General features: G+C 36.6%; 1 protein-coding gene across 1 annotated transcript in view; it reads left to right on the top strand.

The window, feature by feature from the left end:
• Positions 1-22,161, top strand: part of PCSK5 (proprotein convertase subtilisin/kexin type 5) — a 440,983-nt gene that overhangs the window by 344,833 nt on the left and 73,989 nt on the right. Inside the window, exon 24 of the mRNA XM_055310345.1 lies at positions 4,942-5,010. Coding sequence (XP_055166320.1) covers positions 4,942-5,010 — 69 coding nt within the window. The remainder of the gene's footprint in view (positions 1-4,941; positions 5,011-22,161) is intronic.

Raw genomic sequence — 22,161 nt, 5'->3', positions numbered from 1 at the left:
CTGGTGCTAAAAAGAGTTACAAGATGTTTCTAGAATAATTAAGAGACACATTCCTTTTTCTGCTTTATGTTTACTAATGTTGCATAGGATTTAAAATTTAAAACAATAATTTCAGAAGGCAGATTTAAAGACAGAATCTGTTCATTTATATACCCAATTCCACATTCCCAGAAGCAGAACTTATTTATTTTTTTTTAGAACTTATTTTCTTAATAAATAAAATCTACCAGCTTGATGTCAAAACTAGTTGCATGGCATATAGTCCAACTTGTTTTATTTGTACCAATCAAGCTGATCCAATCTATTAAATTAATGGAAAGAGATAAGAAGAAGAATTCAAGGTGGTGGTGTAAAAAGACTTTGAACTCATCTCCTCCTACAGATACAACAATTTTATAGCTACATGAAGAATAATTTTCCCCAAAAAAGGACATGAAAAATAGATAAACAACACCTCTACAACAAAAGATAAAAGAGACACATCAAGGGGCACCTGGGTGATTCAATTGGTTAAGCACTCAACACTTGGTTTTGGCTCAGGTCATGGTCTCATGGTCATGAGATCAAGCCCTACATCAGGCTCCATGCTAAGTGTGGACTCTGCTTCAGATTCCCTCTCCCTCCCCCTCTGCTCCTCCACCTACTCACATGCACTCTCTTTCTCTCTAAAATAAGTAAAATATTTTTTTAAAAAAAGAGAGAGACACATCAAGACACAGAAAAAATATACAAAGAAATTGTGGCTAAAAATGTCTTTAATCTGGGGACGGAAACAGACATTTAGGCCCCAGAATCCCAGAGAGTTCCAAATACGATGAAGCCAAAGAGAACCACACCAAGATATACAATTAAAATGGTAAAAATTAAAAAGAGAATCTCAAATGCAGGTACAGAAAAACTATTTAATATACAAGGGAAAACTCATAAGCCTATTAGCAAATTTTTCAGCAGAAACTTTATAGGCAGGCTAGAAAGGAGTGGTGTGACATATTCAAACTGCTGAAAGCAAAAAATTTCCAACCAGTTATACAAGGGAAAAAAATAAAAGGCATTCAAATTAAAAATGAAGAACTAAAACTGTCACTATTTGCAGACTACATGATACTATATATAGAAAACCCTAAAAATTCAATAAAAAGAAACTGATAGAATAAATGAATTCAGTAAAGTTGTAGGATAAAAAATCAATACATAGAAATCTGTGGCATTCTATACATTAATAACAAACTATCAGAAAAAGAAATTAAGAAAACTTAAGTGCAGTTACAATTGTAACTGTAAAATTCAATCAGAATCAAATATCTAGGGGAAAAAAATCCAACCAAGAAGAGAAAAGACCTGTACACTGAAAACTATAAGACTGTGATGAAATAAATCGAAGACATAAATTCTGTGTTCATGAATTGGAAGAATTAATACTATTAAAATGCCCATACTAAAAAAAAAAAAAATGCCCATACTACCCAAAGCAATCTATAGATTGAATATAATTCCTATCAAAATTTCAATGGCAGATTTCATAGAACTTAAATAAATAAATAAATTTAAAACTTATATGGAACCACAAAAGATACTGAATAGCCAGAGTGATCTTAAGAAAGAACAAAAAAACTGGAGGTATCATAACCCTTTTTTTGAACTATATTACAAAGCTATAGTAATCAAAATAGATGGTACTGACACGCACAAAAAACCGACATATAGATCTATAGAACAGAATTGAGAGCCCCAAAATAAACCCACACATATATGGACAATTAACTTATGACAAAAGAGCCAAGAACATAGTGGAGAAAGGATAGTCTTTAATAAATGATGCTGAGAGAACTTGTGAGCTACAAACAAAAGAAGGAATGTGGACCACTTTATTACACTATACACAAAATTTAACTCAAAACGGATTAAAGACTTGAATTTAAGACGTGAAACCATAGCATTCCTAGAGGAAGATGTAAATAGTAAGTTCTTTGATACCAGTCTTAACAATGGTTTTACGAATCACACCCCAAAGGCAAGAGAAAAAGAAACAAAAATAAGCAAATGGGACTACATCAAATTAAAAAGGTTTTGCACAGCAAAGGAAAATGATTATCAAAACAAAAAGCCCATCTACTGAATGGGAGAAGATATTTGCAAGTCATATGCATCCAATAGAGGGTTAATATTCAAAATATATAAGGAACTAATACAACTCAAGACAAAGAACAAATAAACCAATTTAAAAATGGGCAGAGTCTGAGGAGATACTTGTCCAAAGACAACAGACAGATGGCCAATGAGGACATGAAAAGATGTTCAGCATCACTAAATTTTCAGAGAAACATAAATCAAAACCACAATGAGATATCGCCTCATAACTGTTAGAATGGCTATTATCAAAAAGACAAGAAATAACAAGTGCTGGAGAGAATGCAGAAAAAAAGAAAACCTCGTACACTGTTAGTGGAAATGTAAATTGATGTAGTCACTATGGAAAACATAGGGATATTCCTCAAAAAATTAAGAATAAAACTATCATATGATTCAGTTACTCCACTACAAGGTTTTTATCTGAAAAATAGGAGAACACTAATTTGAAAACATATATGCATCCCTGTGTTCATCGCTCCAATTTTTACAAAAGCCAAAAAACTGAAACAATCTAAATGTTCACCAACAGGTGAATGAAATAAATTAGCGCCGCCTTCAGCCCAGGGTGTGATCCTGGAGACCCGGGATGGAGCCCCATGTCGGGCTCCCTTCATGGAGCCTGCTTCTCCCTCGGCCTGTGTCTCTGCCTCTCTCTCTCTCTCTCTCTCTCTCTCTCTCTCTCTCTCTCTGTCTCTCATTAATAAATAAATAAAAACTTAAAAAAAAAGAATAAAATGTTGCCATTCACAATATGGATGGACTATGAGAGCATTATGCTAGGGGAATACGTCAGGAGAAAGACAAATACCCTATGATTTCACTCACACATAGAATCTAAGAAACAAAACAAACTCATAGTACAGAGAACAGACTGGTGGTTGAGAGAAGGAAGCATGGCGATGGGAGAAAGGGCTGAAGAGGGCCAATTATAGGGTAATGGATGGTAACTGGATTTTTCAGAATGATTACTTTGCAGTATATACAGATATCAAATTATGATGTATACCTGAAACACATAATTTAAAAATACATTAAAAAAGAATATTTAGAAAACAAAAATGTGATCTTGAAAACATTAAAATATATATATAGAAGAAAAACAGGGGCACCTGCGTGGCTCAGTCGATTAAGCATCAGACTCTTGGTTTTGGCTCAGGTCAAGATCTTATGGGTCTGAGATTGAACCCATGTTGGGTTCCATTCTCAGCTAGGAGTCTGGATTCTCTCGTTCTGCCCTCCCCCAACTCATGTGCACGTTCTGGCTCTCTCTCCCTCTCTCTCTCTCTCTCTCTTTCTCTTGCTGTCTCAAATAAATAAATAAATATTTAAAAACAATCATAGAGGCCACCTAAGTGGCTTAGTTAGTTAAGCATCTAACTTAGCTCAGGTCATGATTCCTGGGTCCAGGGATTAAGCCTCATATTGGGCTTTCTGCTCAGCAGGAAGTGTGCTTCTCTCTCTCTCTCTCTCTCTCTCTCTCTTTCTCTCTCCTTCTCTCTCCCTTGCCCCTCAGCCCCTACTCGTTCTCTCTCTCTCTCCCAAATACATAAAATATTTTTTAAATTTTTTCAAAAATTAAAAAAACAATTACAGAAGAATGGAAATGAAGAAGGGGTAGAAAGATAAAAACTTAAAAATGACTGAGATACTAGAACCAAAAGAAAAAGTAGAAAATGAAGAAGAGGGAAAAAAATTAAGAGTCAACCCAGGAATTCAAATGATGTAGGTTTTTCAAAGAGTGAACAGCAAAAGCAGAATAGAGAACATTAACAAAGAAATAATCCAGAAAATTTCCCCAGAACTGAAAGGCATGAACTTCTACGTTGAACAAGCCTTCTGCATGCCAGCATAATGGATTTTTAAAAGACACACATCAAGACATATCACTGTAAGAATTTGGAAAATAGATTTTTTTCTGCAAAAGGAAAATCTTAGAAACTCCTACTTCCTGTAGCAGGAAATAGCAGGTTATACAAGAGGGATTGGCTATCAGAGTGACATTGAACTTCCCAACAATACTGGAAACTAAAATATAAAAATGGAACAAAAACTTCAAACTTTTGAGAAAAGAAATTATTTTTCTTTTTAATCCTAAATTCAGTCAAGCCATGAGTCATGTGTGAGGGTAGAAATATTTTCAATCATGTAAGCTTTCCAAAGCTTTAACTCCCATGTATCCTTTCTTGGGAAAATTACTTGTAGAGGATATGTTCCACCAAAAATCAGAACAAGAAATTAGAAAACATAAAGTCCAGAAAATGGGACATCCAAAGGAGGAGAGGGATGAAAGGAATCCTCAGGATGACAGTAAACAAGATAGTAATCCAATAGCTGCAAGATTTCTACTTGTGATACAGTTGAGGATGAATTAAGAACAGATATTGAGAAAACAAAGATGCCAGAAAATAGTAGCACAAGAGAAAACAATAAAGTGTATAAAAACCCCAATGTCATCAGAATATGAATAATAATAGTATAATCATTACAACATAAATACTGAATATTAATCTAGCAAAATTTATAATTTGGGAGGATGAAAAGTATGTCTGTGTTTGTTGGGATTGTGGTGAAACAAAGCGAATCTTGACCACTACAGATAATGCAGAAGAATAAAATCAAGAGGTAGCATCATAAACATGTTATTTAGAGATTCAGGGGTAAAAACTACAAGAAACAGCTAAAATAATTAAAATTTGTTGTCTCTGAGAAAAGGGAAAGGGAAGAAAATAAGCTGCATACCAATATAGTTTCATAGCAATGAATGTGTCTCCACTTAGCAAAAATGAATTGTTTCTCATTCCTCTTGTATAGGTCAAATCCAAGACCCAGACTATGAAGAGTGCGTGCCTTGTGAAGAAGGATGTCTGGGATGCAGTTTGGGTATGCCACCTTTCTTTGTTGCCTAAAGAATTTAAATAGCCTTTTTTTTTTCTTTCTTCCCACACAACGTAATTTTTTCAACAGGAATTTGTCATCACTGGTGTCACCACTGATACCCATTAAGTAGGCTCACTCCCATGCAAACAGGGTCGTGGTGAGAGATGCTCCCTTTTGAGACAAAGGAGAGGTCACTTATCTTCATGAAACCCACGTTTAGGAAAGTACAGGCATCTTTTCCTCCAGTTGTTGGTAATCTGGCAGGGGATACCCTCCGCAACCATCTTTCCAGTTGCATAGGATGTGGCCTCTCCTTGGCTTCTCAATGTCACAAATATGGAGATGATGGTAGGAGACAGTGGTAGAAGAAAGAAGCTCAAAGGCAAAGAAATGCCTAGTTAATCTAACTCATCTGGCATGTGATTCAGAAACCTCCAACTTTGGGAGTTTTCCTTTGCAGAAATGGCTCCACTGGTTGAAGCCTAAGACAACCCTTGAGAAGAAAGCAATGTGCTGACAATGAGTTGAGATCCCCACCATAAAAAAAAAAAAAAAAAACAAAAAAAAAAAAACTGTCTTTGTCAGTCTTCCACATAATTCTCTAATTCAAATCACTGATCTCTTTCTCCCCATGTATACCTGCTTTTCTGTGGATAGGAGGAAAGGGACAGTCTGTACCATACAAAACCACTGGATTGGATGTAAAATGAAATATAGAGAGGCCACCAGATTCCAAGAATGTATCTTAATGCAAATTTAGTCAAGATATTTAAAATAATTAGCATTTGGATCTGTAGATCTTTGAAAGGAAACCCAACGTAAATTAAAGATTGATGGAGTTATTTCTATTTATGGAGTTTCTCTATTATTGGTTAACTCCTCCTTCTAAAACTTTAATGTGCACACAAATCCCATGGGAGATTTGCAAAATGCAAATTCACAGATCTAGGTAGGGCCTGAGAATTACATTTCTAATAAGCTGCCTGGTGAAGCCAAGGCTTCATCAAACACTCATGAGGTTGCAAGAGGTCAGGCTATGCCAGGATTAAGTAGACTTTTTATTGGCTTTACCTAATGAATTTCCTTGAATTCTTAAATGTTATACATGAATTATAATTTATCTGATGGCTGGAACGGGTTCTCTCTGCCCTACCTGGAAATAATATATTTTCTATAGTATCTGTAACTACAAAACAGAGGTTTTAGGAACTTGAATACCATTCTCCCATTATCTTCCACTATGAAATGGGGCATATGTTACTGGAAAATAAAATATAATAAAGAAATCACACTCAAGAAGTGTGACATTTAGAGTTAAGTGTTAACATTTAGAGTAAGCGATTTAAGGGTAAAATGTGAATTTTCTGGGAAGCAAAAATAGACCAAAACATAAGCAATAAAAGTACTAAAATTGAAAAGATAAGCAAATTCTAATGTATTTTGTAAAGTTATAGGAGGTGGTATTTCTTTCATGGAGCAAGGATAAATGTCTTGACTATCTTGATTTCACATTTTGCCTATTTCAAACTATATTTCCCCATCAGATTTCATATTCCAGCTAGTTTTTGTGGTCTCCTTTTGCACCTTGGCTCTTATTATATGTTATGTGACCATGCTAGCACCTTTGTGTATCACAGAGAAGGGTGTGATTATGTCTGTGTATGTGTGTGTGCACACCTGCCTGTCTGTAAAATCATAAAACTTGCAAACAGTGACAAGCATGATCACTAGGGATCTACATTGTGCCCACCCTTCCCTTAGCTGATCTGGCTACAGATGAGACCAGGGGTAGCCACTGGAAAATAAAATCCATATCAGATATAAGCCATCTGGGGACTCAAAATCCCAAAGAATCAACCTATAAAAAGAGGTAAACTAGAAAGTTTGATTCACTCTGCAAAGAGCTATTGAAATATTTAGTTCACTCACTCTTTGAAGAAATTTAAACGGTCTACAGTGTGTTGATGCTCACTGGGGCACTGGGAATATAAAGTTGATGTGGCTGTGATCCTACTATAAGGGCCTCTCTGGCTGTTAACAAGTGACACACCTGGAACTAAATCTTTTACAGGGCAACTTGCCAGAATGGAGAGAGGTACAATGTTCAGTGAGATCACAGGAAAAGGACTGGAATATTCTAAATGTTGCCAGTTTCTCCTTTTAAATTAGAAATTTTATTTTAATTTATAAAGTCTCTATATGTTGGACCTTGTATATTTTTATATTGCCCTGGCTGAATTCAATTATCACCTTATCTTTGGAGTCTTTGTTGATATTTGCAATTGAGTTAAATCTCTTTTCTTGCTTCCCCTTGTTTGTAGGCCAATGATAAAACTTTTTACAGCTGATCTGTGTAATATTTGGTGCATACCTATCTTTCTGCCTGGACACTAAACTACTTAGAATAAACTCTATGACTTATGCACTGTGCTGTCAAAAGAACTAGCAGCAGGCCTAGGATATAATAAATGTACAATAGATGTATGATGTATAATGTTCATTGAATTGAATTTGAGAGTTGCTGAAACTTAAAATGGAGATGCACGGCTCAAGATACCCAGGGATCTAGATATGATGTTTTCTCTATTCAAACTTTAATGGGCCAAGAAGAGTAAATAAATCATGTGATGTAGAAATAAATAATTATTCATAAAATATTAGAACTAGAAGGGAGATTTGAAAGGGACCCGGTTTATTGGATTTCATATTTTTAATAAGATACAAACATAAATGTTAAAAGATATAAATAATTTACCATAGATTTTCCTAAGGTTCTTCTTATGAGAAGGGACATCATCCTTTAGAAAGAAAGAGCTCCATTTTCTTCCATTTTAATAATGTAGATTCATCTTTAAACCTGAGCTAGATAACCTCTAGAAGAGTTACAGAAAAGTGAAATCAGTTGCTTTGACACATTTTTTTCTACACCATGTAATGATTAGTTGTTGGAAATAGTGACATTTTTTCTGAGGTTTTTTATTGCTTTCCAGATATTTAGTGCAACTATAGATTAAGATTTTTTTACACCCAATAAAAAAGAACTCAAATTCCAGATTGATCTTGTCTAGGTCCTCGGTGGGGTTATTTATTATTCTGAGGAAAACTTTACCAGAAAGAGGAGATAAAAGGAAACAAAATTAAAAAGTGGCTGTTGTATTTTGAGGAAAATATTGAATTTGCTATTCTAGGATAAAACAAAGATGTTTTTATTATTATGGGGTTAGATTTCTCTTTTTTTATTGAGATATAATTGACATAGAAAATTAGTTTCAGGTGTACAAATAATGATTCAAAGTTTATATACATTGTAGAGTGATCACCACAAGAAGTCTAGTTAATAGCTGTCACCTTAGAGTTACAGATTTTTTTCTTGTGATGAGAACTTTTACAATCAACTGTCTTAGCAACTTCAAATATACAGTGCAGTATTATTAACTATAGTCATCATGCTGCACATTATATCCTCAGGATTTATTTCTTTTATAAGTAGAAGTTTGTATCTTTTGACATCCTTCACCCTCTGCCTCTGGTGACCACCAATTTGTTCTCCCTTGGATTTCTTTTCTTTATTAGTCTGAACAAACAGATAGCATTTTATATATTGCCATCTTGTTCCAAGATGATTGGATGCAACATCCTTTTTCATTGTAGCTAGTATCTTGAATGGAAATTTTAACTAAGATAAATCAAAGTTTTTGAAATTATCTCTCTTCATTAATTGAGAGAATAAGTAAATGGACTCACTTTTACTTAATGTGTTGAGGTGCCTTTTTGGTTTTAATTTAAAGGGTGTAATAAGGGATCCCTGGGTGGCGCAGCGGTTTGGTGCCTGCCTTTGGCCCAGGGCGGGATCCTGGAGACCCGGGATCGAATCCCACGTCGGGCTCCCGGTGCATGGAGCCTGCTTCTCTCTCTGCCTGTGTCTCTGCCTCTCTCTCTCTCATTCTATGTGACTATCATAAATAAATAAAAATTTAAAAAAAATTTAAAAAAATAAAATAAAATAAAGGGTGTAATAATAGGTATGACACCTGATTATAGCCAAAGACTTAGGGCCTATACTTACAACTCCACTGACTTAATAATTGATTTTAATCAAATTACTAAGATGTGCTTACTTCCTTACCTTGTCAATAAAATAAATGTCAATATGCCTTTATCTTGCTTAAAAGTAGGTGATAAAATTCCATTAATTTTTGCTCATTTAAATGGCTTAAGTCCCTACTCTTGGGAGAAAATATACACAAATTGAAAAACTTTAAGTACTTGCAATAAAAGAAAAAGGCAATAAGGGTCAAACTGGACCAAAAATAGAAGAGGAAGGAAATCTCCCAAATTCACTATATGAGATAAGTATTACCCTGATACCCAAATCAGACAAGATACCACAGAAAAACAAAAAAAGAAAACTAATGCCCATTCTCCTTGATGAGTATAGCTACAAAAATCCTCAACAAAGTTGTAGCAAACTGAACTCAACAATATTTTCAAAGGATCAAGTAGGATTTATTCTGAGGTTGCAAGAATAGCTCAATATTCATAAATCAATCAACGTGATAGTAACATTAACAAAATGAAAGATTAAAAAACATGATCATCTCAATAGATGCAGAAAAATCATGAGACAAAATTCAATATCCATTCATGATAAAAACTCTCAACAGGATAGGTTAAGAGGGAACATATCTCAACATAATAAAGGCTATATATGAAAAACTCGCAGCTAATATCATACTCAATGCTGAAAACTGAAAACTTTTCCTCTAAGATAAGGAACAAGACAAGAATGTCCATTCCTAATCTATAGATTCAGGGCACTGGGAATGAAACAGTGAGCATCAACACATTGGAAACCATCTCTAGTACTAGAAATCCTAGCCTCAATGATAAGACAAGAAAAATAAATAGAACGTATCCAAATCATGAAGAAGTAAAACTGTCACTATTTGCAGATAACATAACACTATATATACACAAAACTCTAAAGACTCCACCAAATAAAACCTGAGAGAACAAATGAATGCAGTAAAGTTGCAGGATATATAAAATCAATATACAGAAATCTGTTGTATTTTTATACACTAATAACAAAGTAGCAGATAGATAAATTAAGAAAACAATCCAATTTATAACTGCATCAAAAAATAAAATACCTAGGAATAAATTTAACTGAATAGGTGAAAGACCTATACTCTGAAAACTATAAGACAGTGATGAAAGAAAGTGAAGAGGACATAAATAAATGGAAGATATTCCATGCTCATGAACTGGAAAAGTTAACACTGTTAAAATATCCATAGTATGTAAAATAATCTATAGATTCAGTGCAATCCCTATCAAAATACCAAATAGTATTTTTAACAAAACTAAAACAAGTAATCTTAAAATTTGTATGGAACCACAAAGAACACAAATAGCCAAAGTAATCATGAAAAAAAAAAAAAAAAGAAAGCTAGAGGTATCATGCTCCCTGATTTCAAGATATGCCACAAAGATATGATAATCAAAACAGTATGGTACTGGCATAAAAACAGACCCAGAGATTAACAGAACAGAATAGAGAGCCCAGAAATAAATTGACACCTATATGGACAATTAATCTATGACAAAGGAGGCAAAAACACAATGGGGAGGTCTCTTCAACAAATGGTGGTGGGAAAAACTGGACAGCTACATGCAACAGAATGAAAGTAGAACACTTTCTTAACACCATACATAAAAGTAAACTCAGGACACCAGTAGTGGAGCATCTACCTTCAGCTCAAAGTGTGCTCACAGCATCCCAGCATCCAGTCCCACATCAGGCTCCCCAGAGGGAGCCTGCTTCTCCCTCTGCCTGTGTCTCTGCCTCTGTCTCTGTGTCTCTCTGCCTGTGTCTCTACCTCTCTGTGTGTCTCTCATGAATAAATAAATAAAATCTTAAAAAAAAACCCTCAAAATTGGTTAAAGACCCGAATCCACAAAACTCCTAAAAGAAAGTATAGGCAGTAGTCTCTTTGATACTAGCCTTAGCAAAATATTTATGGATATACCTCCTGAGACAAGGGGAACAAAAGCAAAAATAAACTATTGGCAGTACACCAAAATGAAAAGATTTTGCACAGCAAAGGAAACCATCAATAAAATGAAAAGACAACCTGCTGAATGGGAGAAGATATTTGCAAATCACACACATCCAATAGTGTTAAAATCCAAAATATATAAAGGACTTATACAACTCAACACCAAAAAAATCCCAAAACAATCTGGTTAGAAAATGGGCAGAGCACATGAATAGATATTTTTCTAAAGAAGACATATAGATGGCAAACAGACACATGAAAATAAGCTCAACATGACTAATTACTAAAGATAAGCAAATTAAAATTAATGAGATATTACCTATGCCTGTCAGAATGGCTATAATCAAAAAGACAAGAATTAACAAATGTCGGTGAGGATGTGGAGAAAAAGGAACCCTTGGGCACTTTTGTAAGAGTGTAAATTGTTATGGCCATGGTGGAAAACAGTATGGAGTTTCCTCAAAAAATTAAAAATAGAACTACCATATGATCCAGTAATTTCATTATTATTTATGCAAAGAAGATGAGAACACTGATTTATAAAGACATATGCACCCATATGTTTATTGCAGCATTACTTGCTATAGCCAAAATATGGAAGCAACCCATGTCCATCAGTAGATAAATAGATAAAGAAGGTGAGGTGTATACAAACATGCTCACATGCACATGCACGATGAGATATTATTCAGCCATAAAAAAACATGAGCTCTTGCCATTTGTCACCATGGACCTATAGGACCTATACATGGACCTAGAGGATATCATGCTAAGTGAAAAAAGTCTGAGACAGACAAATATCTTAATGATTTTACTTACGTGTGGAACCTAAAAAACAAAACAAACAAATAAAAACAGATTCATAAATACAGAGAACAGATCAATGGTTGGAAGAGAGAAGGAGGGTAGGGAGTGAGCAAAACAGGTAAAGGGGATTAAGAGGTATAAACTTCCAGTTATACAATAAATAATCACAGAGATAGAAAGTACAGCTAGGGGGATCCCTGGGTGGCACAGCGGTTTGGCGCCTGCCTTTGGCCCAGGGCGCGATCCTGGAGACCCAGGATCGAATCCCACATCGGGCTCCCGGTGCATGGAGCCTGCTTCTCCCTCTGCCTATGTCTCTGCCTCTCTCTTTCTCTCTCTGTGACTATCATAAATAAATAAGAATTTTAAAAAAATTTTAGAAAGTACAGCTAGGGAATACAGCTAATAATATTGTAATAACATTGTATAGTGACAGATGGTGACTACCCTTATGTCATTGTGAGCATTATGTAATGTATAGATTTTAAAATCACTGTGTTATGCTCCTGAATATTGTATATCAACTGTACTTAATAATAAACATTTTTTACAAGATAAAGCTCAAATAAATTAAGTGCTAAATAAGGAGACCAACATCTGTAGCAATAGAATTTAGAAAAGGAGGGAACCTCTGGGCACTGAAATGGTCAATGAAAGTTTCCAAGAGGATGGGTGTTGGAATTTGCATGGACTTTAAACAGATAAGAAGGCAGAGCTACATTATGGAGTGGCTTTCAAATCAGAAAACAGAGGGGAAAAAAAGGTCCAGAGGGAAGAATTTTTCCCATGGATTGTAGGACACTCAGTGTACCTGTTTTGCAGAAGGAATACAGTATATCCCTCCTCCCACCACCACCCTATCCACAGATTCACTTTCTGTGGTTTCAGTTTGTCACAGTCAACTGAGGTCCAATAGCAGGGAATCCACCTTTTGACGTATTGTCAGAAGTCAGTAGTAGTCTAAGACCACGTCACAATGCCTTTGTCATTCACCTCACTTCATCTCATCACGTGGTATTTTATCATCACAAGAAGGGTGAGTACAGTACAATAAACATTTTTGAGAGAGGAAAACCACACTCACATAACTTATTATATGTTATATGTATATGTTATTATAGTTATTCTTAGTGTTGTTAATCTCTTCCTGTGCCTAATTTATAAATTAAACTTTATTACAGTTATGTACATATAGGAAAGAACATAGTATATATATATATATATATATATATATATATATATATATATATATATATTGCTTGGTTTTATCCATGGTTTCAGGCAGCCATAGGAGTCTTGGAACATATACCCTACAGATAAGAGGGAAGTACTATAAAGTAAATATAAGAGAAAAAACAAAGAAGTTTAGAGAACAGGTGGAAAACCGTATCTTGAATTCTGGTTGAGTAAGTTTTAAAGTATACTGTGGCTAAAAGGGAATAATTAAAAGTTCTTTTAAAAGAGAGAGAATGTTTTGAAAAGGTGTTTTAAGAAGATTAACTTAGCAACTGTGTTAACTACAGCCAGGATAATTGAAAGGAAGAATGGCAGTAGGCAGAGAAATCAGCCAATTATCAGAAATCTGGGTATGAAGTAACAGGAGCCTGATCTAAGGTAACAGCCAGGAAATTATGAAGAAAGAGCTAGGTTTTAAGAGCTAGATGCAACAAATGGCTCTTGAGCATAAGAAAAAATGCTTAACCTTGTTCATTTTGTGGGTAATGCAAATTAAAACCACCATGACATACCATTTCTCACCTGTCAGGTTGGCAAAAATTTATAAGCTTACAATGCACTGTATAGGCAAGGCTGTAGGGAAACAAACACTCTTATTTATTACTCTTATTATTAGAAAGATAGAATCTTACAACTACTGTTGAAGGAGATTTTGGCAGTATATAACACAATTACATATGCATTTATCCTTACCCTATGGCATCTCTTCTAGGAATTTACCCTGAAGATGCACATCCACACATTCAAAACAGCACGTTCACTGTGTTACTCTTTGTAGCATTATCTGTGGTAGTTAATCACTGGAAACATCCTAAGTGCTCACTCATGGAAGACTGGTTGAATAAAATAAGGTACACATACACTGGGGAGTGCTGTGTGGCCATGAAAAGAAAAAAGATCCATACGAATTGTTAGTGATTTCACAAAGTACTGCTATGTAGAAGGCAAGGAGAAAAAAAAAACCATACACAGTATTCTACCTTTTGGATATACTTGTGAGCTTATATACATTTTTTTTGTTTATTTTTGAATAAACCAGAAGAGGTGAAGGAGATGGGAAGAAAGCTACTCTAGATATATCTTTGTACAGAGTTTTCATTGGAATCATTGTAAGGGTTTCTATATTCATAGGAAATGACATACTAATTAGTGTGAATGGTCCCCACTGGCCACTTTGGGATAATTTGATTGTCAAAACATGGATGATAAAGAATCACAATTCAATTAATAACAATAATCCATGCATCAATAATGATGTTTAAAGACGAGAGAAAGGAAAAAGGAGGGAAAATAAAGGGGATGGCTTTTTACAACAGTGTTAGCTGGCATGTATGCAAGGAAAGAAGTAGGTTATCATTTTATACCCCCTAGTGTATTGACTCAAAAGAAAGTCATCAGTGGGTGAAAAACTGGGAACACAATAATTGTGGAGACTCAGAGTACTTCATAGTTAATGACAATGGGGGGGGATTTGCTGGTTACTAACTTAAGTTATTACACTTCATATCATAAATTCCATCCAACTTGATACCATGTGTTTCCTGATGTGATACGTTAACAAGTACACAACATTACCTAGTATCCTTGACAACATTACACAACATTATCTAGTATCCTATTATCCTTGTCTAAACCAATGATTCCCAACTAGAGATGATTATGACCCCGGGGACATTTGTCAGTGTTTTGAGACATTTTTGGTTGTCACGCCTAGGGCGTTGTTACTTGCATCTAGTGTGCAAAGGTCAAGGATGCTTCTAAACATTCTATAATACACAGGATGGCCTCAACAACAAAAAATCATCTGGTCTAAAATGTCAATCCTGAGGTTGAGAAACTCGTATTTAGCCTGAGGAGCACTACAAGATAAATCCAGAATGTGAGATATCTATAAGACAACTGACCCACACTCCTAAAACAAAACAAAACAAAACAAAAACAAAAAAGGGAGTCAATCAAGAGAATAAAGAGCTAAAACAACTAAAAACAAGTGTAAATATTTGTTGGAGATTGGATTTTTAAAGTTTTAAAAAATATTTGGGGGACAATTAAGAATATTTGAATATAAATGAATAATATTGAATTAATATTTCTGCAGCTGTGGCAATTGTGCTGTATTAAATAGCAGCTGTTCCTTTGTTTAGGAGATGGATGGAAAAGTATTTAGGGATGAAATGTCATGATGCCTACAACTTATTTTCAAATAGGGTTCAGGGGGAAGAAAGATCTAGCTGAAGCATACAAAGTTGTTCATTGCACTATTTCAGCCATTTTGTAGCTTAAAAATTGTTTTAAGCTGGAGGAATAAAAGTACTTCATGCTCTCAGCTGAGAGGATACAGAGGCAAAGACATCCAAATAGCAATAAGTATACCACAGGTCCAGATCTTGATTTCCTAACCCAATTCTCCAAAAAAGACACCAAGGCTCATGGAGAACTGATGATTCTGGGACTGGGCAGGAAATACAGATGAGCCTACGGCATCTTGGAGTGACAGAAAGTAAGGAAATGCTCCAAGAAAGAAAAACACCACGGTGTAGAAGGTATATCAAAGGGACATGGAAAGGAACTAGAAGTGTTCCCAATAGCCAAGGCAGGAACAATTTGAGCAATAATATAAATAAAATAGTATTAGCCAACAATAAAATAAAATTTCTTAAGTTTATATTTATATAAATAAGTCAATGGTTGAATAAATAAGTAAATGGAGAAGAGAGATGAATCTTCAGTGCAGAAGAATTCCAAGTAACTTATTTAGCACTCCTCCCTCCAGGAAGTGGGGCATAACCCTCACCCCTTAAGTGTAGATTTCATGTAGTGACCTCCAAGAGCACACTTTGAAAGGGAGAGGGGAAAGAACTTTATAGAAAATATCTGACAAGCACTACCTCAACCAGGTGATCAGGTCAACACCAAGAGTGTTATACTAATAGCACATACCCAGGGTATCTGGGTGGTTCAGTCAGTTGAGCATCTGACTCTTGGTTTTGGCTCAGGTCATGATCTCAGGGTTATGGACTCAAGGCCTGCATCAGGCTCCATGCTCAGTATGGAGTCTGCTTGTCCCTCTCCCTCTGCTCTTCCCCCTGCTCATGTGCTCTTTTTCTCTCTCTCTCAATATCTCTTTCTTTCTCGAATAGATAGATAAAATCTTTAAAAAAAAAAAAAAACAACACATACCCTTGATATGATGATATGATGTCATGAGAATGGCACTTCACTCCTGTGGTCTTCTACCCCAAAACCCATAACCCCAGTCTGATCATGAGAAAAACATGACAAATCACAATAGAGAATACTTTGTGAAATACCTGATTAGCACTCCTCAAATCTGTCAAGATCATCAAACAGATCAGGTCTGAGAAACTGTCACAGACAAGCAAAGACTACAGAGATATGACAATTAAATTCAACATGGTATCCTGGAGAGGATCCTGGGATAGAAAAAGACACGAGCTAAAAGCTAAGGAAATCTGAATACATTATGGACTTCAGTTAATAATAATTATGTCATCATAATAAAGGGCATGAGAATTATTTGGGGTTTTGGAAGTGTTCTCTATCTTGACTGCTAGGGGTGATTATATGGCTATACATTTGTCAAAATTCATAGAACTATACACCTAAAAAGGACAAATATTACACTATGAAAATATTTCAAGAAATCTGACTTAAAAAGTGTAATGTTACAGTAAACTATTAATCCTCCTCTTTCTTGTCCCTACATGGCTTAACGTAATAATAACCTAACTGTTTTAGCACTTACTGCACACTCTACTAATGTTTCAGGTGCTATACTGAGTTCCTTAAGTATATTACCTCTTTTAACTCTAAGGAGTATATGTCATTGTTGTTCACATCTTGCAGATGAAGAAATTAAGCTTAGAACAGTGAAGCAACTTGCATAAAGTCACAGGGCTGCTAACTACTAAAAGTAGGAATTGATTCTACAAAGCCCAAGACCAAAACCTGTGTGTTTGACAACTACTCTATTATACCACTGAATGTTCTTCCCTTCTAATTCTAGAGAAAAGAGCATTATGCTTTATGGAATCATAAAAAGATAAAAGAAAATTTTACTTCCTGCCCCCTTCCTCAGGTCTACACACAATAACCATTGTACTTCATTGGGCTACAGCTTTATATCCAATGACATGACTGAATTTACCAGGCAAACAGTGAAACTGTTGATAATAGCCATGCAAATTGATTTGGGGTCATGGTTCACCTGAAGCTGTCAGCCTTAAGGACATACATCTGGAATGTTCTGACACTAGGCAGAGCAGACAGGGGAATCCATAACAGAAAGTAGGCAGACATGCTCTCAATTAGCTCTGGATTCCCCCACTGCCCTTATAGGGGTATGATTGGCAGGAAATAACCCTCTCTCCTCCACATGAATATGAGGTGAACTCTCCCCACTCTGTATCATATTAAATTCAAGTTTCAGGTCCAGGAATTAGAGAACCAATCTCATTGAAGCTTGCTACTCTATCGTTGTATGAAGGAGTGAGACCTCGTTCATAGAAGAAATGAACATCTGAGACAAGTTCACATTTTAGTTTTCCAGTGGGGCAAACATACAGAGTTTCAAATCAGATATCGTGATCACAGATCTCTATTTATTTCACTACGCAGATCTTCCACTGGAACTTTTCCAAAAACTTTTGGGGAGGGGGGGAACCAGTATCAAACAGTTTGGGTACCTTCCAAACCAAAGGCATCACTCTCTAGCCAGGCAACCTTAGTGTATGACTTGGATGGTTATACCTGAACTCCATGGACAGTTCAGGATCTCTCTTCTTTAAATGGCCAAACGTGGGGATCCCTGGGTGGCTCAGCAGTTTAGTGCCTGCCTTCAGCCCAGGGCATGATCCTGGAGTCCCAGGATCAAGTCCCACATCAGGATCCCTGCATGGAGCCTGCTTCTCCCTCTGCCTGTGTCTCTGCCTCTCTCTCTCTCTCTCTCTCTGTCTTTCTCTGTCTCTCATGAATAAATAAATAAAATCTTAAATAAATAAATAAATAAATAAATAAATAAAATAAATGGCCAAACAAAAGCCAGCTTCAGAAGAAGGATTAGAATCTAAATGCACTGTCACCAGTTTGCTGAAGAAAGGAGAAACAAGCAAGCTCCATTAGAGAGTGATTTATTAAAACAACATAAACTGCTTGTCTTTTTCATTAGAGCCTTCCTCTCCCTTCATTTTCTAAATGAAAACTCATTTCAAAGATGAGGGTTTTGAAAAAAGAAAACCTTAGGGGCACCTGTGTGGCTCACTCAGTTGAGCGCCCAACTCTTGGTTTTGAGACAGGTCATGATCTCAGGATCATGAGATTGAGCTCCCTATCAGTCTCCTAGCTCAGAGGGAATCTGCATGCCCCACCAGCTCCCCCTCTGCTCTACCCCACTCACTCTCTCTCAAATGAATAAATAAAATCTTAAAAAAGAAAAAGAAAAACTTAAAAAGGGGGGACCAAAAGTTGGAAGAATTTGCAGAAATTCTGCAGTGTCATGGTCACTTAGTCATCCTGGCTTTCTTCATAAATTCACTTAGCAAATATTTATTACATGCTTTTGTGCTTTCTGCCATCCCATCACTTGTTCAGTTTATTCCACAAATAATAGGACCGAATAACCTAGTATTTATCAAGCATCATCATTCACCAGCACACTACTAAACACTAAATGTTAGATGATATGTCCTCACATCTACAATCTAATGATGTTTTCAGATGGAGAAACTGAGGATTAGGGAAGTCTTGAAACTCGATCCATTTTATGAGTGTAGGTAGTAACAGAATGATTAGATGGTCAGCCCTAAGCAACTTGCGCATAACTTTGTTTACTGTGTTGACTTAGAAGCTCTTTGTCACATGTACACACTAGGATCGGCAGGGTTGTGCCCTGATACCATATGACCCCCAAATCTCAGGAGCCTGAAAACAACAAAGGTGTTTGTTCACTTGTGCTATGTCCCCATTGTGGGTCAGTTAGGAGCTCTGCTCTTCATGGTCCTCGACCCAGTGCTCAAGTTGATGGAGTACTCATTACCTTGTCATGGCAAAGGAAAGTACATTGGCTCTTAAAGCTTTCCCCAAGATGTGACACTTGTAACAACTGCTCACATTTATTTTGGCCAAAGCGAGTCATGTGGCCATGACTGAGCTCACAGGATGGGGAAATGCAATCTTCCTACATAAAGAGAGGAACTAATACCACGAATGTCTTATGCCATTCTCACCATGGTGATGACTGGGACTGTTACTGGTGTATGCCGAGGTCTCACGTCATATGTTTGTGCGTGAAATTGTCTCAAACATGTGCCCGCTGTGTTTTACTGATTGCTGTCTTATGCCCCTCTGACCTTGCCTATTATCCTCCTTTGGCAGTGTCTCACTTTTTCCTTCTATCAAAAGAATTCTTCTGAAGAAGTTGCTATTTCTTTTTTAACTGATGGAGTCTCCCAAAGTATGCTCTCTCTCACTTCTCTGATCCCTTGGCGGCTGAAGAATCAAAAAAAAAGGACCAGTGATAAATGACATGTGGTCAGTGGGTGGTGAACTGTCAGCTGAAAGAACCTTGACCTTTCTTTACCCCACTCTTTCAAATCCCTGTTGTGAGAATAACAATAAGCTAGTACCCTTGCCTTTATCTGCTGCCCAAGGAATGTGTCCATATGAGCCCAGTCTTGGGAATTTGGACAACTTTCTTTCATTTTTAAAATTTTGGTTCAAGAAATATTTGCTAAGCATCTACATCAGGCTAAGATGGGGATATGAAAGAGAGTAAAGCATGTTCTCTACTCTCAAAGGGCTCACATGTAAATGGAGAAGGCCAGTGGTTCTCAGCCCTAGATGCACATTCAAATTCCCTGAGGGAGAGGTAAAATGCAATGCTGGAACCCACTCCCAATGTTTCTGATTTCATCGGTCTGGGGTAAGTCTCAGGCATCAGTGTTTTTTGAAAACTCCCCAAGTGATTCTAATATGCAATCAGAGTTGATTAAGATGGGTATACACAAACCGCTGATTAAGATGGGCATAGAAACACATAATTTCAACATGTTTAGAATACTTTGTTGAGAATGGAAGCTGAAGCAGAGGTAGATTTATTATAATAATTATAACTTATTGTCAACTTCATGTTAGGTGCTCAGCTACGTAGGCACTTTGCAAGCATGATATTTATTTAATCCTCCATATGATCCTCTCTGTTCGAAATCCTTACCTCCATTTTATAGATGAGAGCACCAAGACCCAGGGAGTTTTTGTAATTTGCCCAAGGTCACAGAGCTAGCCAGGTTTAGAGCCAAATTCAAATCTAGGACTGTATGGCTCGAGACCCACAGAACATCCAAATAATTTGCTCTTTTTTTCAGAGTAGACTGTACTTATACACCATTTTTCTAAAGAATATAAACGACAGTCATGGAAAGGTCAACCTGCCATATTTGTTTCATTCTTTGTTACTCTCCTATGCTCTATAGCTGTGCCCTGTGAAGTTTCCCTTTGCTCCCTGTCCTATGTTCAAGTTCACATTCTTATGGCTACGGGGGAGAAGAAAATAGTGGCGAGGTATTCTAAGTTCAATTCTAGAGCAATGAGCTCACCATCTTGGCTCCTGGTGTTATTACATTGTTTTCCCCCAGAGCCGGGTATAATCAAAATTCCTCCTACTTGTTGTGTAACTGACCTGCAAAGTTGAGCTGCAAGCCAAGGCTGTCTGGATCACGTATGCTTGTACAAAGAGAACTGAGCCAAGTACTTCCAAAACAAACCTAGTGAAACAAAAGCATAGAGTGTGGCCGAGCACAATATATAGGGCAGAGGGGTTCAGAAGACCGTCTGCCATTCCTGAGAGCAATGTGGGGTTTGTGGCATTAAACTTCCAGTGACTGGGGGCAGGGGCATTTGGGCTGATGGAATGGACTTCACTTTTACAGAAGTATCTAGAAACCAGTGAGAGCATCTCTTTCACATGCTTAAGAGCAAAAAGTTGGAAAAACGTTGTCAAATTACTTTCTTTTGGTGAAATATTTTTTATTTTTCTAAAATCCCTCAGCAACCAAGATCTCAGCCTGTGTCTATCAAGTTCAAAACAAAAGTAAAAGTGAGACCAACAATAATGACTAGAACTTTGGAAGATTGGGTCCAACTTGATTTTGTGGAATTGTAAAAAATGGAGTCTGAAATCTTAGTATCTATTTACCTCCATCCTTCCTCTACCACAGTGAAAATCTTTGGGCAAGTCGTATACTCTTTGGTTTCTTAATTCCATTCTGTTTTATGAAAGAAACCATCTGTAAGTTGCCTTCCTTCTACCTTCTAGTATGGCTCTAGAGATTATAATGAAAACTAAAAGAGACTCATAATTCAAGTTCTTTAAAAGACAGAAACCAAGAGGCTCTGTTATTACCAAAATAAAATTTTATTTGCTCTCTCTCTCTCCATTTCCACCCATTTTCTTTCCTATCATATCTGCCATTATTAAGAGGCCTGTTGGTATATCTGAGGCCACACATCTAACTTGTGTGCCACTGTATCATAAGCACTTAGTATAGCGCTTAACGCTGGGTAGGCATCCAGCAAACATGTAGCGTCTGAGCCTGTTGTTAGGGGGCTTCATTTCACCCAATGTCCCATCCCCCTATGCCACTGCCACATAGCCACTTCAAATCCTTTACCAGATGGTAGGAAGAGCTTCAAGCTCCACTGGTTGAAGAGAAAAAAAAAATTGATGTAAGCCACAGAGCAGACACCAGAATAGAGAGAAGCTGAGTGTGGGTGAGGAGCATCTGCATATTGATACCCAGCTGCTCAAAAGGCAAGTCTCCAACTAAGAGTTAGGCCAACAGTGAATGTCAGTAAATTGCCTCTGCACCTCTAGAGTCTGAAATTCCAGCCTTCCAAAAGTCAGCGGGAGTGTAATTTGGTATGAGTCCAGACTCATCCTTTCCATGAAGTCTCCCTGCAACTCCCACCAGACAAACCTTGGCTGCAGCCCTACCGACAGCCTTCAGCACGGCTTCCAGCACCATGGGCCAAT

Source organism: Nyctereutes procyonoides, unplaced genomic scaffold, assembly GCF_905146905.1.
Source record: "Nyctereutes procyonoides isolate TBG_1078 unplaced genomic scaffold, NYPRO_anot_genome, whole genome shotgun sequence".
In the NCBI taxonomy this organism is placed as follows: domain Eukaryota; kingdom Metazoa; phylum Chordata; class Mammalia; order Carnivora; family Canidae; genus Nyctereutes; species Nyctereutes procyonoides.
Note: the sequence above shows the minus strand (reverse complement) of the source record. Positions and strands in the feature narration are given on the sequence as shown.